The sequence below is a fragment of the Drosophila suzukii genome, chromosome 3 (genome assembly GCF_043229965.1).
Source record: "Drosophila suzukii chromosome 3, CBGP_Dsuzu_IsoJpt1.0, whole genome shotgun sequence".
NCBI classification, from domain to species: Eukaryota; Metazoa; Arthropoda; class Insecta; order Diptera; family Drosophilidae; genus Drosophila; species Drosophila suzukii.
The window spans coordinates 85,981,897-85,997,773 of NC_092082.1; the positions used below are offsets into that span (position 1 = coordinate 85,981,897).

General features: G+C 37.5%; 1 protein-coding gene across 5 annotated transcripts in view; it reads left to right on the top strand.

Moving 5' to 3' along the window:
- Ptp99A (Protein tyrosine phosphatase 99A) overlaps positions 1-15,877 on the top strand; it is a 138,407-nt gene that overhangs the window by 116,771 nt on the left and 5,759 nt on the right. For 3 of the 5 annotated variants that reach the window (XM_036818818.3, XM_036818816.3, XM_036818817.3), the window contains 4 exons: positions 4,587-4,790; positions 6,363-6,643; positions 8,124-8,240; positions 11,640-11,779. In XM_036818818.3, coding sequence (XP_036674713.2) covers positions 4,587-4,790; positions 6,363-6,643; positions 8,124-8,240; positions 11,640-11,779 — 742 coding nt within the window. Of the gene's footprint in view, positions 1-4,586; positions 4,791-6,362; positions 6,644-8,123; positions 8,241-11,639; positions 11,780-14,761; positions 15,306-15,877 lie in introns of those variants that run through there. The other 2 variants (XM_036818819.3, XM_036818820.3) reach the window with 2 other exon arrangements.

The window sequence follows — 15,877 nt, forward strand, 5'->3', positions numbered from 1 at the left end:
TTTTTTTTTAACATTTTAAAAAATTAAAAAATCTATTTAGACTACTTTTCTATTTTTGTTAAATAAAAAAATGTTTTTACTAATATTTATTTATTATTCATTATAATTAAAAGGAGTCAAACATATATTGTCCTTATCTAAAATTTAGAAAAGTTTATTGGTACCTTTTTGATGCAATCAATATTTTATATTAACTTACCTAACTTAAAAATTCTCTTAACATCAAAAATACTTTTTCAATTTTAGGTTTCTATTTTTCCAAGTGACCATAACTTTTAAAAAAAATACTAACCCTTTGGGGCAACACACGAGCTCTTAGGCTTTGACCCACGCTAGACACATGTCAAAGGTTTTCAAACGTGGCAAATTAGAGAACATTAGAGTTCGGAATAAAAATGTGAACCAAAAGGATCATCGGTAGATTTCAACTGACAGTCCAAGTGGCAAAAGCACTTTGAAACAAATACATAATGTCGTTTGTCCATTTGTCAGAATCAAAGTGTGTGTGTGTTCTGGCCCATTTGAAGTGTGTCAGTTGTGCTTTGGCCCTTTGTGTGTGCATTTGACAGTGCTTTGAGTTTAAAAAGAGCCAGAGGCATTATGTCGAAATTCCTGTCCTAAGACCTGCCATTACGAAAATTACAGCAATTTAATCAAAATGTCTGTTCGGATAAGGTAAATTATATGTAATGTGAAGTGAGTTCAATGGACTTGGCAAAGGAATTTGGCGGGAAGGTGAATAACTACAGGGAATTTTAGTGAAATAGTGAAATTTTACAGGCTAAAATATATATTAAATTTTTTAAATTTAACCAAGTAATACAAATACAATGAAGTAAATTTAAAGACAATTTTTAATTGATACTTTCTTAAGGTGATCAAATGATTTGTGATAAGTCGAATTTTTTTTATAACGTTTTTATAAAGAGAGACAAAATTACTTTACTTTAAAGTCTGTTTCGAATCTGTTTTCCCGCCATCAAAGCTCAAAAGGGATCTCCCTCACACACACTCACTCGCTCTCACACACACATATGTGCATTCAAAATGGCCGCCGCGTTACTTCCGCTAAGTGCCGGAGCCTTTTGGTCCATTCACTGTTTGCTCTTGGCCATCAAAGCTTTGGGGGACAAAACTTTTCAGTTTTTTATTTTTTTCGCAGCTTGTTGTCGCTGCTTCTGCGTTTTTTTCTCGTTTTCGGGCTTTATTTCGCATAATTTTTGCGGTGGAGCCTTTGACGCCTTTTGAAAGGCAGTCACCTGGCTTTTTTGCCTCTTTTTTTGCGTGTGTGTGTGTTCCCCGTGTGTTTGGGTGTGTGAATTCTCTAATTGTTTGTTTGTTTGCTCGCTCACTCTTATTTACTCTCCGTCCGTCGCCTTTTGTTTAGTTTTTACGTCTGGCCAAATCCGTAAAGCAGCTCGTAAAGTTGGGCAACAACAATAAGGCACGAGGAGCAACAACTAAATAAGGCATATGGCCAACAACAATGGCGCCCCGCTCTTAACTTGTTTTTATATATCTTCATGTTCGGGCTTAGTTCTTCCTGTTTTTATGCTTCTTGCTCTTCAGCCCGTTTGTTGTTGCTGTTGTTATATATATATACATTCTTTTTTTTTTGAGGCTCAGACAACTTAATGCTATTTGCTCCACACACACACACAGAAACACACCTTGAGGTCCTCGAGCTTCTGCCTGCTTTTGTTTGGAGTTTTTAACAACTTAAGCACGTCGTCGGTATTGGTTTTTCCAACCACCTTCGCACACTTTTCCTCCCGATTTTCCTCCGACTACATTTTCCTAGTTATATTTTTTCTACTTCCTGCCTTTGCCTTTGTGAAAATAATCACGCGCGCTTTTAGTGAGCACCCCAAGTTTTTCCCAGGCCATCCGGATTTTCCTTTGCTTTTTCACACTTGGTTACTTCCGGCGCGATGGCTGAGCAAATAGTGGGTAAAGGCGCATCTATTGTTTTCTTTTAATTTGCTCAGGCATGTCAAATGTGGAGACCCGATTTTCCTTGAGTTATGAGGGAAGGCTGAGAAATTGGACCTCCTTTGCTGAAATATTGAGGCATTTAATTAAGGAAATGCTTTTCAATTTATAGGAAAATGTTATAACCTATAAAAAAACTTATTTTATTACCAATTATGCATAAAATGGTATAAGAATCTTGCCAGTTACATTTCGCTAATTAATTGTTTTAGGGACTTGCCCCAAACACATTTCCCTAATTAATTGTTATAGGAACTCCATCTTCTCAATACTTTTTTTAAACATATTTAGCTTTTAATTTTTAGACGTTGATTGATTTGCTTTATCAAAGCGGTTTCTCCTGGCTCTCAATTATTTATGTTATATTTGCCAAACACAAACCAATCAGGAGCAGTAAGTGCCCACATAGTCACCTGTCGAGCAGGTGAGTTTGCCAGCTGTCTTTTGCGAGTGGCAAACCTATTAACTTTCCCCCCCTTTTTCCCATTTTTCTTTCCCTGCAAGGACATTTATCGCTGGCTTCACTGTGTGTGTGTGTGTGGGGAGCACTTTGTTGCTTAATTGATTTTAATACAAGTACCCCGCTCCTTTTTCGCCATCGGTCCTCAAGTGAGTCGTTTGCTTTCATAGTTCGAGTTCGAGTCTATAAATTGGCTTTTTCCTTTCCCTTTTTGCAGATGCAGCAGCTGCCTGTCCATTTCCCATTTCCATTTCCGTTTGCAATTGCAGGGGGCACAGGCCAAGGATGAAGTACAAGAAGAAATTGGCGTGGAACGGGCAGAGAAATGGGGCAAAGGAAATGGCAACGGCAGAGGCAAAGGCAAAGAAAGTAGAAATGCCATTTATTGAATTGTATAAATTTCTATACATTGACAGCGACTGTTTATTCTGCCCAGCCAACTGTTCATGTGTGTGTTCCTCTTTTTCTTACTGGCTTACACAGAGAAAAAAGCGGAAAGTAGTCTTCAAAATTTTTATTTGGTTTTGAAACAATATTTTTCAGTGCCTAAAAGTACACTCTAAAATGTGCAATATCGGCAGTGGTTTTTTGTTTATTGATTGTTTATTTATTTCTTAATTCTGTTATAAAATTGTTTAATTACTTGCTCATTTTATATATTCCGAAGTATGCATGTTTAAACTATATTGTAGCATACTTTCAAGCTCCTTACAGAATGCTTTAAAAAAATCAAGAGATTTTAATTTCAAAATAAATTGATGCATACTTTTAGGCAACTTTATTCGTGATTTTAACACCGTAGTGGTTTCAGTGAGCTCATACTATAATAAAAGACTCTTAAAATAAATAGAAATAATTATAAGAAGCCTGCTAATTTTCTCGCTGTGCATAAGGGGACTTGGGGTATGTGTTTTGCTAAGCTTTATCGCATTTGCATGGCAAAAGTCTCGGGCGGAGTAGGGTCAAGTGCCCGTTCCCGCCCTCGGGTCACTCATTTGTTCTTTTGATTGCTGAGCGTTTTTGCTCGTTGGCCGGGCTTTTGTTGTATTAGTAAAATAAATTACCATTTAGTGCTTTTTGCCACTTGCACTCACACAAAGACAGGACCCCTGAAACACACACTCACACACACACAACAACCCTTTGGCTGTCACACATGGTCGAGTGTTGTCCTTTGGCTTGCAAATGAAATTATTGCCAGGGCTTTTGCATCCGCTGGTTTGCTGGATTATAAGCCACCATCTGTGTAAGAGTGTGTGTGTGTGGTGGGGGGGGGGGGAGATCATCAGAGTGTATGAGTGTGTGTGACCCCACTGGCAAGTGCAGGCCATAATAAATTGCTAGCAATCGCATTTCCGTTTCTTTATGCGCTTCGATTACGTTGCGCTTTACTTGCGCCAATTCTTTTCTTCTTTTCCCCCTCGTAATTGAATATATAATTTTTTCTTCCCTCTCTTACAAACCCTCACACACACACACACACATGATTCGCCTGCCATTTGAATATAAATTGTTTTATCTGCTACTGCAAAATATTCATTTCAATTTATTTTACTTTTCTTCATTCGATGCGATTGCTTCGGCTTCCTGCTCTTTTTTACGATTTTATTTTTCTCTGTTCTCGTTTTTTCTTTATTAAATAAATTATTTATTCATTGTCATTTGGCTTGCTATTTTATAAGGGCACACGCCGCTAAGTATGCAAGCATTTTTTGTTTACCAATTCGGGATTACTTTGAAGGATGTTATGGGTCGGGGGACTTTTAATACATTAAACAGCTGCGACGAGTTGGTAATCAAGGGTAATATGGGGAACTTTTTAACGATAACATATGTATATGGGAGGATAAAACATAAATAAAATTAAAAGAAAGAATATTTAATATTTTAACAATACCAGCAAGGGGTTGATTGCTACATTTTCATTTAAAATATTATATTATCTCAAAAAACATCAAAGTGGGTATCTTATGTTCCTCATTCCCACCCTGAATACATTCCAACTCACTTGTTTGTTTAACTTTGCGGTTCTAAGCCGAAGAGTATGCAACATGGCCTAAGAACATGGGCAAATTTAACTTTTGACTTTTATACTTGATACTCATCCCCCAATTCTATTTACTTTTCTTTGCAGTGCCAAGCAAACCCCAGAATCTCACCATACTGGATGTGTCGGCCAACAGCATTACAATGTCCTGGCATCCTCCGAAAAATCAAAATGGAGCCATCGCCGGCTACCATGTGTTCCACATCCATGATAATCAAACTGGCGTGGAAATCGTTAAGAACTCTCGCAATTCGGCAGAAACACTCATTCACTTTGAGTTGCAGAATTTACGTAAGTTTTTTTTCTATACTTTCTATGAATTTTACAAATTTTCAAAGAGTGAGTAACTGAAGTTACAATATAAAATATGTTTTCATTGCGTAAAACTTCTAATAATACTTTTGAAAAAGTTTAAAAATAGTATCATTTTAATTTACACTAATTGATTTCCAACACAATTTATAAAGTTAAAATGCGTCCAAATATAAATAACACTTATCAATTACAATACTCCGAAACCCCTTTTAAAAATACATATCTATTTATGAGCCGAACAAAATAGGTTCTCTAACTTTTAATTTATTCACTTGGTCGATAAATTTTCGCAACCCAAGCCGATCAAAGGCTTTTCAAGTTGTCCCCGTCGATTGGACCGCCGTCAACTTCAGAACTCGACATCAAACTGTCAACAGTCGAACGCCCACGTTGTGAAAAGCCGGGAAAATGGAAATGGAAAACCTCTTGAACCTGCCCCGAGGACCTATTATTACCTCTAATTGAGGCCCCAGTCAAATTGTTTGCCAGCTGCTTTGTAATTAAATAGTTTCAAGTGCTCGCCGCCACTCGCTTGCCACTTTCTGTTTGCCAACAACTTTTGACGCTTATAATTGTACACCCCAAAGTCGGCTAATTTACCTGATTAAGGCGTAAGGTGTGTCTTTTGGGCTAGGGAATACCATACAGGCAGCTACTTGGTGATCCTTTTTGGCAAATACCAGAGTTTTTGGAGGTTTTTAGGCGCCCCTCGAGCCATACAATTAACTTGCTACAAAGTTATGCGCCGCATTCCACATTCTCAGGCACCCACATTGTTTAATTTAATTACACGAATAAGGATGCAGGATGCAGGTTGCAGGATGCACCTTCACCTGCAGCTAACTTTTGCGAGGAATGCGCAAAGGAGCCTCCTTTTGCGGCATGCTGGGCCGCCATGGCAACGTTTAATTATTTCCAAATTTAATCCAAGTAGATGTCAGCAGTTTCTCTTGTTAATTAAATCCAATTTAAGCTGACAGTCCCGCTTGAGGCAGTCCTTTCTGTTTTTTTTTTGTTTCCTTTCACTTTGCATGAAAAATCAATTCATTGTTATTGTTGCCACTGCTGTCCCATGCATTTTCCCCGAGTAAAATTTAATTATAAAGCCGAACAGAAACCGCCGTCCTGTTTTCTGTTCTTTTGGATCCAATGAAATGCGGTGACGTTCCTCATAATGAGCAGGGAAAAGATGCCCGCCGCTCAATTTAAGGTGGCAAGGGGCGTGGCAGGTGCCCTACATACTCCCGGAAAAGTAACTGACATTCGCTGGAAGTATTTACGACCAATAAAAGCCTCAACTGTCGCATCAAAACGTACTCAACCGGAAAAAAGCAAATTAAAGGGTGACAAAATATGGGAAAGACTATGGAGCGACTTGGCTTTTAAGAGCTTTCAGTGAAAATTGTGTTGTTTTATAATTTACCATTATTGATAAGAAGAAAATTACCCTTTAAAGTTTTTAAATTCAAGTAACATATTCAAACATATTTACATGTGACCTTTTAGAATCCATTAATATATAATGATATATTAAATATTTATTTTCAGGACCCTACACCGATTATCGTGTGATTGTGAAGGCATTTACCACCAAAAATGAGGGCGAACCCTCCGATCAGATTGCCCAGAGGACAGATGTTGGAGGTCCCAGTGCTCCGGCGATTGTAAACCTCACCTGTCACTCCCAGGAATCCATCACCATACGCTGGCGAAGACCATACGAGTTCTACAACACCATTGATTTCTATATCATCAAAACGCGTTTGGCTGGACAGGATACGCATCGGGATATAAGGATTAATGCCTCGGCAAAGGAGCTCGAAACTGCGGTAGGTTCTAGCACTTTGAAGTATATTTTTTGTATCGTCCTTTAAATATAATAAGAAAATAAGTCATAAATACAATTAAGATTTAATATCTATAAAAAAATATTAGGATCCTGTATAATACTTTCTTTACTTTTATTGTTATAAAAAAAATCCTAAACTCCCAAAATTGGAACCCATTATTTCTGTTCAAAACCCCATAAGAGAGAGGTAAATAGATTTATCCCCTTGGAGTCTGGCAGTAATATTTCATACGCAGGTTTTGGGAAAAAACAAACATTTTCCGCGCTGTTAGCAAGCATTTTATTGGCCTGCCAAGTTGGCAACATGGTTGTCCGCCTTGTGATATGTCAATCGAGTCGGCTTATCGCGGCCATTTGGCCCTCTCTGGGCCCCATAAAAAACGAAAAGTTCTATGATAAACTGCCTAATACAGACAGATATTCAGGCGGGGTTACATAAAAAAATATAGAACGGACGAAATAAAAAGCCGGCAGTAATAATTGCATTTTTATGCAGCAAACAACAAACGGCATACAGAAGAGCCCACCTGCCACGGCACCTGTAAATATTTTATAAAAATTTCTATACCGAAAAATTCACACACATGGGATGCATACTTTTCCGCTGCACCACACACATACAGTATGCACATGGAAAAGCCCGCCCACCTACGAAAATAAATTAAATTTATGTTGTTTTTCCTGTCCGCCTTTGTGCCGCATCTTCCCTTTTTATTTAGCGCCCGAAATAGACGCAATACAAAAAATGCCAAAAGTAAATAAATAAAAATAAAAGTTTGTCGTGGGGAATGCGGCGAGGAAAACAAATTTCACAACAATAAAATGTTATCATACACATAGCTGACTTTTTCCATATCTGAAAACTAGTTGGGTTCTTGTTTTGTCCTGCTTTTTATTTTTATTTTATTATTTTTTCCACTCTTACCCCCTAAAAACTCTCTATCTTTTTCTGGCTCTTCAGTCGCCCTCTTTTGTTTTGGCCAGTTGAAAATATTTTTGTAATTGAAATATTTTGCAGCGGCAAACAAGCTTTTTGTTGAACAACTAAACAACAGAAATGGCAATAATTTTACCTTTGTTTTTTCATTGTTAGTTTGCGTATATGAATGCCAAATATTTGACTTTTTCATATGATGGGGACAGAATTGTGCAAAAGTTAAATGGAAACTAAATTAGAAAATTTCTCAGCTCTCAAAGAATGTTTTTGGCTTGGATAAACTGCCTAAATAATAAAGTTAAACAAAGAGAAATGGAGAAGAAGTAATCAATTTTATCTCGTGTTGATTAAGGTTAATATCAATCAAAGGAAAATGCCCAAAGAAAGTTTATCAAAATGTATTTTATTGCTTAAAATGGATGACCAAAATGATTTTTAAATTTATTTTTTATTTCAGCACACATATGTACACTTAGCAAAGCCCCTTCTAATGTTTGATATTTCCTTCTGTATTTCTTTCCAGATGATTCTACAAAATCTAACAACCAACTCGTACTACGAGGTCAAAGTGGCAGCCGCAACGTTCAGTGTCATAAATCCAAAGAAAATTGTGTTGGGCAAATTTTCGGAGTCAAGGATTGTAAGTAGCGCATAAAGATATCAAAAAGCAACCCACAAACAGACCAACACCTGCCACATGGCGGAAAAACTTGGCATTTTGCTTTGAGGCGGGCCAAAAAGCAGGGCGGAGATATAAGGAAGGGGGCGTGGCACGCCATAAAGTTGGCAGCCTCGCCGTTGTCAGTTTCCATATCAGATTACATGTCCAAAATGGAAGCACAGGCTGCCCTTTTTTGCAGTGAAGGAGTTACGGAAAAGTTATTTAGTTGCAAAAATTCTATCCTGTCCTGGGAAAAAATGTTCTTACTATGTAACTGTAACAGCGATGCACCTTTACTTTTTTATGCGCCTTCAACTTTTGTTTCCATGCATTATTGAGTCTTTAACGAGTGGAACCCCAGGGCGTATGCGTAATTTTTGCATTAAATAGGACTCAACCAACAAGAAATGACATCGCCCATTTAATTTTTCCTTTTATATTAAAATATATTACTTTGACATTTTATTACTGTTAAAAGATGAACTTAAATCCAGATTTACTTTAAAAGAATTACTTTTAGCTAGTTTTGGTTATTATATAATTATGTTAATGTCTAGACTAGAAAACACTTGACTAATCCTGTTAACATTTACGAATCGACCGTATCTGTTTCCAACTCGATTATTTAACTTGACCTTAACATTTTCTATATAAATCAAGCCACAGAGTTTTTGCTTTATCAAAATGGAACTGAATATTCTGAAGCTATCGCTAGTTGTCCTGGTAATCCTGGGCCTACAACAAGGGCAATGGAGGAAAATTGATTCACTCGACCAATTACAATTATAACAAATTAAAAAAAAAACAATCAATTATTAAACTATTGCAATATGTGTCAATGTCTAGACTAAAAGACACTTGACTAATCATATTAACATTTACAAATCGACCGTATCTGTTTCCGATTCGATTATTTAACTTGAGCTCAACATTTTCTATATAAATCAAGCCACTGAGTTTTTGCTTTATCAAAATGGAGCTGAATATTCTGAAGCTATCGCTAGTAGTCCTGGTTATCCTAGGCCTAGGAGGGCATTGGAGGAAATTTGACAAAGTAAAAAAAAGAACATGAATTAAACTTATGAAATATATAGTTTTCTATATTTTGCCCGCCCATGCATATACGACGAATGCAATTTTTAATTTCATTACTTCACTAGAGCCCCAGAGGTTTTTCCATCAAAATGGAGTTAGTTTATAGGAAAGTTAGGGATTTTTTCCGGTGCACCTGCGTTTATTGACATTTAGGACCCGCCCAGGAACTCCTTCAACCTGTCATAACAACATCCTTAATGACATTCTCCACACAAACGCAGAGACACACACACACACACCGCAAACTTTGTTGCATGCATAAAATATAATCCAAAGTTGTGGCAGAAATATAGCAATTTAGTTGACCCCAAGTTTTTGGGCCGGGGGATGGGGTCAAAGGGGGGAGGCAACCGCAGCGACACGCCCTCATAAGTATGCAGCAATATTTTTTGCGGCTCTTGTTCTCTCCCTCGCTCATTCATAATTCATTGCCATTGTTGTTGCTGCCGTTGTTGTTGTTGGACTGCCTGAATTTCAAGTGGCCTGGCCTGCACCTTTTGGCCACATTTACATGGCCCGCTGCCATTTTCCGCTCGTCGCACACAAACTTCCTCCCACCTGCCGCCCCGCCCCCCGCGAAAATGGCGCTCATTTAAATCCTTTCTTTTTTCGAATGGCAGCAGAAATCGTATGCAAAAAGCGGAAATAAACAAGCGCAAATAAAGAGAGCGCGAAAAACAAACAAAGAGAGAGCAGGGAAAAAATCAACAAAAATAAAGCTCGAATATAATGATAACAGAGGCACACACATTTGTAACGCATATGTACATTTCATACATGTTCATTTTACACAGAGAAAAAATACCCTACAAATTCATAATAGTTTGAGTATGGGTATATCTTTTTAGAAATATTTTTATTTCTTATAACTTAAAATTTCTTTAATTATTATACCCGTTACTCGTAGAGTAAAAGGGTATACTAGATTCGTCGGAAAGTATGTAACAGGCAGAAGGAAGCGTTTCCGACCCCACAAAGTATATATATTCTTGATCAGGATCACTAGCCGAGTCGATCTAGCCATGTCCGTCTGTCCGTCTGTCCGTCTGTCCGTCTGTCTGTCCGTCCGGATGAACGCTGAGATCTCGGAAACTATGGGAGCTAGGCTATTGAGATTTGGCGTGCAGATTCCTGAGCTTCTTACGCAGCGCAAGTTTGTTTCGGCACAGTGCCACGCCCACTCTAACGCCCACAAACCGCCCAAAACTGTGGCTCCTACAGTTTTGATGCTAGAATAAAAATTTTAACTGAAATGTATTGTTCTCATCAATACCTATCGATTGACCCAAAAAAAAGTTTGCCACGCCCACTTTAACGCCCACAAACCGCGAAAACCTGTGACGCCCACAATTTTCATGCTAGATAAAAAATTTTAACTGAAATGTATTGGTCTCGTCGATACCTATCGATTGATTCAATTGATTTGCCACGCCCACTCTAACGCCCATAACGCTTAAATCTGTATACCGCCGGTAGGTGGCGCATTTTAATCTCGCTTTGCTGCTTGCATATCTCCATATAGCTGAGTAACGGGTATCTGATAGTCGAGGTACTCGACTATAGCGTTCTTCCTTGTTTTTGGTTGTACTCTTATGATTAACTATCGAGTTTTCATCAAACTAGATTATCCCGGAACAAAATACTTTCTTCTATAAAGAAAACACACCACAAAGTGTAACGAATTTAATACGAATTTTTTCACTTATGCAATCCATAGCTTGACTATTTATATGAGTTTATGTCGTTCAACCTAGCAATCTTATGAAAATGGTGTGGTCACTTGTTGTACTGGTCGTTCTGGCTATCGTAGTGCCACATCCAGGAGCACACTATCCGAACAATAAATATTTCCCCTACCAAAAACCATTCTAAAGTGATTTATGCAAGATAAGTCAGAAAAAAAATTTAAAATCTGAAATGTTTCGATTGTTTTTATGGTATAAACTGTTTAATGATCAATAAATGAAACTCAAATAAATCTATATAAATGTATATATTATTCATACTTTAAAAACAGAATGGAAGTAAAAAAAATCATACCATGTGACATTAAAATCCGCATATATTATCATATATTAAGCTTATCTAGTAACATTTACTACACAAATCAAACGGCAGCAGATTAAATAACTGAGTTCTTATAAGAACATATGCATATATGCATATAAAACAAAAGTGTTTTTGATATTTGGGTATTTAAGGATATTACTGGGATTTTGTTAGGTATGCTGTGTGAACTTTTTATTAACTCTTCTCCTAATTTGGTTTTTTTTCACAAAACAGATTCAACTGCAACCGAACTGCGAGAAACTTCAACCGCTGCTACGACAATCGCATAATGATTACAATCTGGCCGTCTTGGTGGGCATTATCTTCAGCTGTTTCGGCATCATCCTGATCATCATGGCCTTCTTCCTGTGGAGGTAAGTGGCGCTCTATGCCCCGATTTAGCCATAAAACCGAAAATAAAGATATAGCTGGGAACAAGTGCTGATGTGGCAGCTGCATTTCTCGAGACAGTCGCGTGCAGTTCCATAAATAAAACAGTGAAAATTGTTGTCAAAGTGTTGAGAGCAAAGCGCTGTCCTCCCACTGTCTTCGATAGAATTTAAAAATAAACGAAAAATAAGGCAGCAAATCAAGTTGACCCGCTGCAGCTATAGGAAAATATCTATTTTAGAATTTAAACTTTCGGCAGTAAAACACATAGAATTCTTGGAATTAATCCAGAGGAATTTAAATTGTTTTCGGTTATTAATATAATTTCCGCGTTCTTCCCTAGTACAAAAATTAGCTGCACTAACCTCGTTAGAAGGCATACTTTACCAATTACGGGCTTTATTTACTCCCGAGGAAGAAGTCATAATCCCTTCGCAATGTCCACTCAAACCAATCCATAATTAAGGAAATAACTCGACCATTTCCATTTCCCCTTTTTCTACAAAGAAACACCATAAACCAGATACCACAAACTTGAAAGGGGAGGTGGGCTATGCTCATATTCCCTGGAAATGTTAATTAAAATTCAAATTGCAAAAAAACAAGAGTCCAAGGCGAAGCCAAAGACAAAGACAAGCAAAACAATTTTAAGTTACTTAAAATCTTTATTAAATGTAAAAGTGGTTAACCCATTGCCCAGACCCCGGAAATCCCCGTCCATCTCCATATCCGGATCCGCATTTGCCAGAGGCAACGGCAAACATTTGCGACGACAAAATGTGTTGGGCCAAATGAAAAGCGTTTTTATACCCAACTTCAATGGAAAGAATTTTGCATATTTTCTGTCGAAGCGATTTTTTATGCTGCCGCGAATATGCCAAATGAAAGTTACCCCAACCCAACCCACAGCCACCTTATTTTTTTACCCTTTCTCGGGTTCCCTAACAAATTAATGCCATTTTATTTATTTTTTACAAATACCCTGCGAGCAGAGCAGAACGCATAACAGCGTAAGGAGATGGAGATGGAAAAGCAGAAGGTTGGATGGCTGGAGTGTTGCCATCCCATTTTTCAAGTTACCCAAGTTTTAGAGCGGAAAAAATTATATTTTATTAAGCAAACAAAGGCGAATTTCTACAATTTCCTTTTCAATGCAAACAAATATAAAGTGAGGCGAGGACTGGCGGAAGCCAGAACAAAAGTCGGGCAGGAAAAAAAATAAACGGAGAAAAACCCGGGGAATCAAGGCGAAAAAAAGGGGTTTGCGTTTTATGTGAGGGCGAGAAAAAATCTTCTCAATTCGCGGCTCTTGGCGAAATCATTTACATTTACTTTTGCATTTACAGAGCACTAATCAGCGTTTAGTGGCAGCCACTGGGGACTTGAATGGCCAAAAGTCAAGGGGGTGTGGAAATTATTTTAATAACTGCTGCGGCTTGTGGCAGGTTAACTAAGTCCCAAAGCCACACACTACACAACTGGCAACTTGTGCGCCAACTAGAAATTCTTTGGCAATTTCTTATGGCAACAATTTGCTGGCAACAGCGATAACCATCATTCTAGCCTACCCCAACAAGTTTTTGTTGAGCAGGAAAAATAGTTATGCGAATACCTTGCACGTCGCACAATATATCGTAAGGGGTTTTTGCCAAAGGTATCTTGGTATATGATAAAATTAAAAATATATATCAACATTTTCTACTCCCAAAGAAGTTATATACATGTTTTTAAATTCCAATATCATACGCAAATATCATAATTATTTTAAATTAATAGAGTATTTTGTCTTCACTGTCTTTAGAACTGAGTTCAATACTATTTTCCATTTGCATTCCAACACCGAAATAGAAAAAGGCAGAAGGGGAAAACTTTTCCCTCTATTCGGGTCTCACCGTATGTCGACTTTTTCATATCTGATGCAGTTGGGAACATTGCTTGTGTGTCGACGGTTTTATTTGCCGGCCAATGTGTGTGCTCGTGTCTGGTTTTTCGTATAGAACTTTTCCCTATGCCAAAAATAGACTAGCAGAGTCGGGGAAGAAATTGTTTTTGGGCAACGTATTGGTAACTTTGTGCCAAAAAAAAGTTTCATTTCATGACAACGATGGATACAGTCAAAGTGTGGGACAATTTTCCTCAGTTTACCCGGCTTTTCCCCCTTTTGCTATGACTTTATCAACGGTATCAATGAACCAAATACCAGCGTTATCAACTTTCCAAGGGTAAACTTCTCCCAATGCAACTTTTATTGCGGAAGTTGTCTGGCTTAATTAAACGATTAACCAATATCGTTGCTCTGTAAGGCAGCAAGTATTGAACAATGCGTTTTTTAATTGATTAATTGATGAGCTAGCTGGGTAGCAACCATAGCAAACAACAAACAGTAGACTTAATTAAGTAAATACGAGGAAAAAAAGGCATTTAAATTGTAAATAATATGTGCAACTGAGAAGGTTAAATCAATGTCATATGTAGATAAGATAAACAGCAGGATTATATAGTAATTTAACTGGAATTGTGACAGAGCAAATTGTCTATCAACAACGAGCATATTGGACATTTAAAGTACCCGAATTCCTAAAATACTATTAAACTCGGCCTTAAAAATTTTTTATTAGCAATTGTCTTTTATAATGGTCGTTTTCGTTTCCTTTCTTCATTATTAAAATAAGTAAAAAATATATAGATTCGTTTTAATTATCATACATTCTTAAAAAAATTATTATAGAATGATATATGTGTTATTAAAGTTTATACTAAACCAATATAAACTGTAAGACAGAAGGCTGGGCAAACTGGCTTTTAGCGACTGTTGGTAAAAACGTGCTAGTTGTTATCAAACAGCTGATGCAAAGCTCGAAAAGCTCGCTCTTTCTCTCTATATATATATAATATCTCTCGTTCGGGTTAAAGATCGGGGTACTGAGGAAAGCTCTGGCACAGCGCCGATCGCCAATTGACAAGAGTTCACTTGTTGTTCAAAGCTCAAGCACGCGCGGTCTATAAGTCTATAAGCATCTACAGATTCTTCCGAAAAAAGAAGGGAACCCATAACAATAAACCTTATCAATAAACAATGCTGAGTAAAATACGCGATAAGTGGACGAGAGACACCTGCTAGTGTTTGATTTATATTTTTTTTTTACTGCTGTTTCCTATTTTTTTGAAACGTCACAACCGCAGCCTCACTAAAAACATTTATGAGCGACGACAGTGTGTGTTCGTAGTTATTGCGTACTATTTTCGCTGGTGAACTGGCGACATTGCAGTTGCCAATATGACGTAATTTTGTGTAAATATGTGAGCAAATATCGCGAGTACACAAAGAGCAACAAGCAATGCAATTCTAGCGAAGCGACACATTATGTCAGGTGGCAGGGAAAATCGCTGCTGCAGCAGCCCCATGCTACCAGCAACATCACCAGCGATTGCAGGTGCAACAGCAACATCGGCGACGGCAGCAACACCAAGGTTGTTGCGCCGCAAATCGCAACGTGGAAATTGGTTTACGTAAGTTTTTCGCAGCTGCACCCCCGGGAAAACGAAAACGAAGCGAAAACGATCACTTGGCGCAACTGTCACGTGTTTGCCAAACAAAAATCATAAAATTATTAACAGACCAATGTCGGATTGCATATCAAATGGAAATCAACTTCAAGCGGAAGTTGACAAATATAAATATATACATTTTTTGGTGCGTAATAGAGGGGCAAGAAAAACAAAAGTCTTCGATAAACAACAACTGAAATCAAGAAAAACATATGTAAATATATGTGCATACATAGAGGCAAGAAATTTCTTATTTTCTAGTTGTTTTTTCTCCCCAATTTAGGTATTTATTTACTTTTTTGTCGACGGCAAAAGTAAACAAAGTCGAACCGCCATCTCCCGTTGATAAGAATTATTGAAATAATTATCAAAGTTCTCGATTCCCCAGCGAGTTTTGTTTATGCTGCAAAACTTCGTAGAGTAAACAAGAAATGAATTCCGCGGAATTTCCCATAGCGACAGATCAGTATCGCTTTCAACATAAGTTGAAGCTTTAAAGAGCAAACGTTGAGAAATAAAGTTTTTATCAGTAC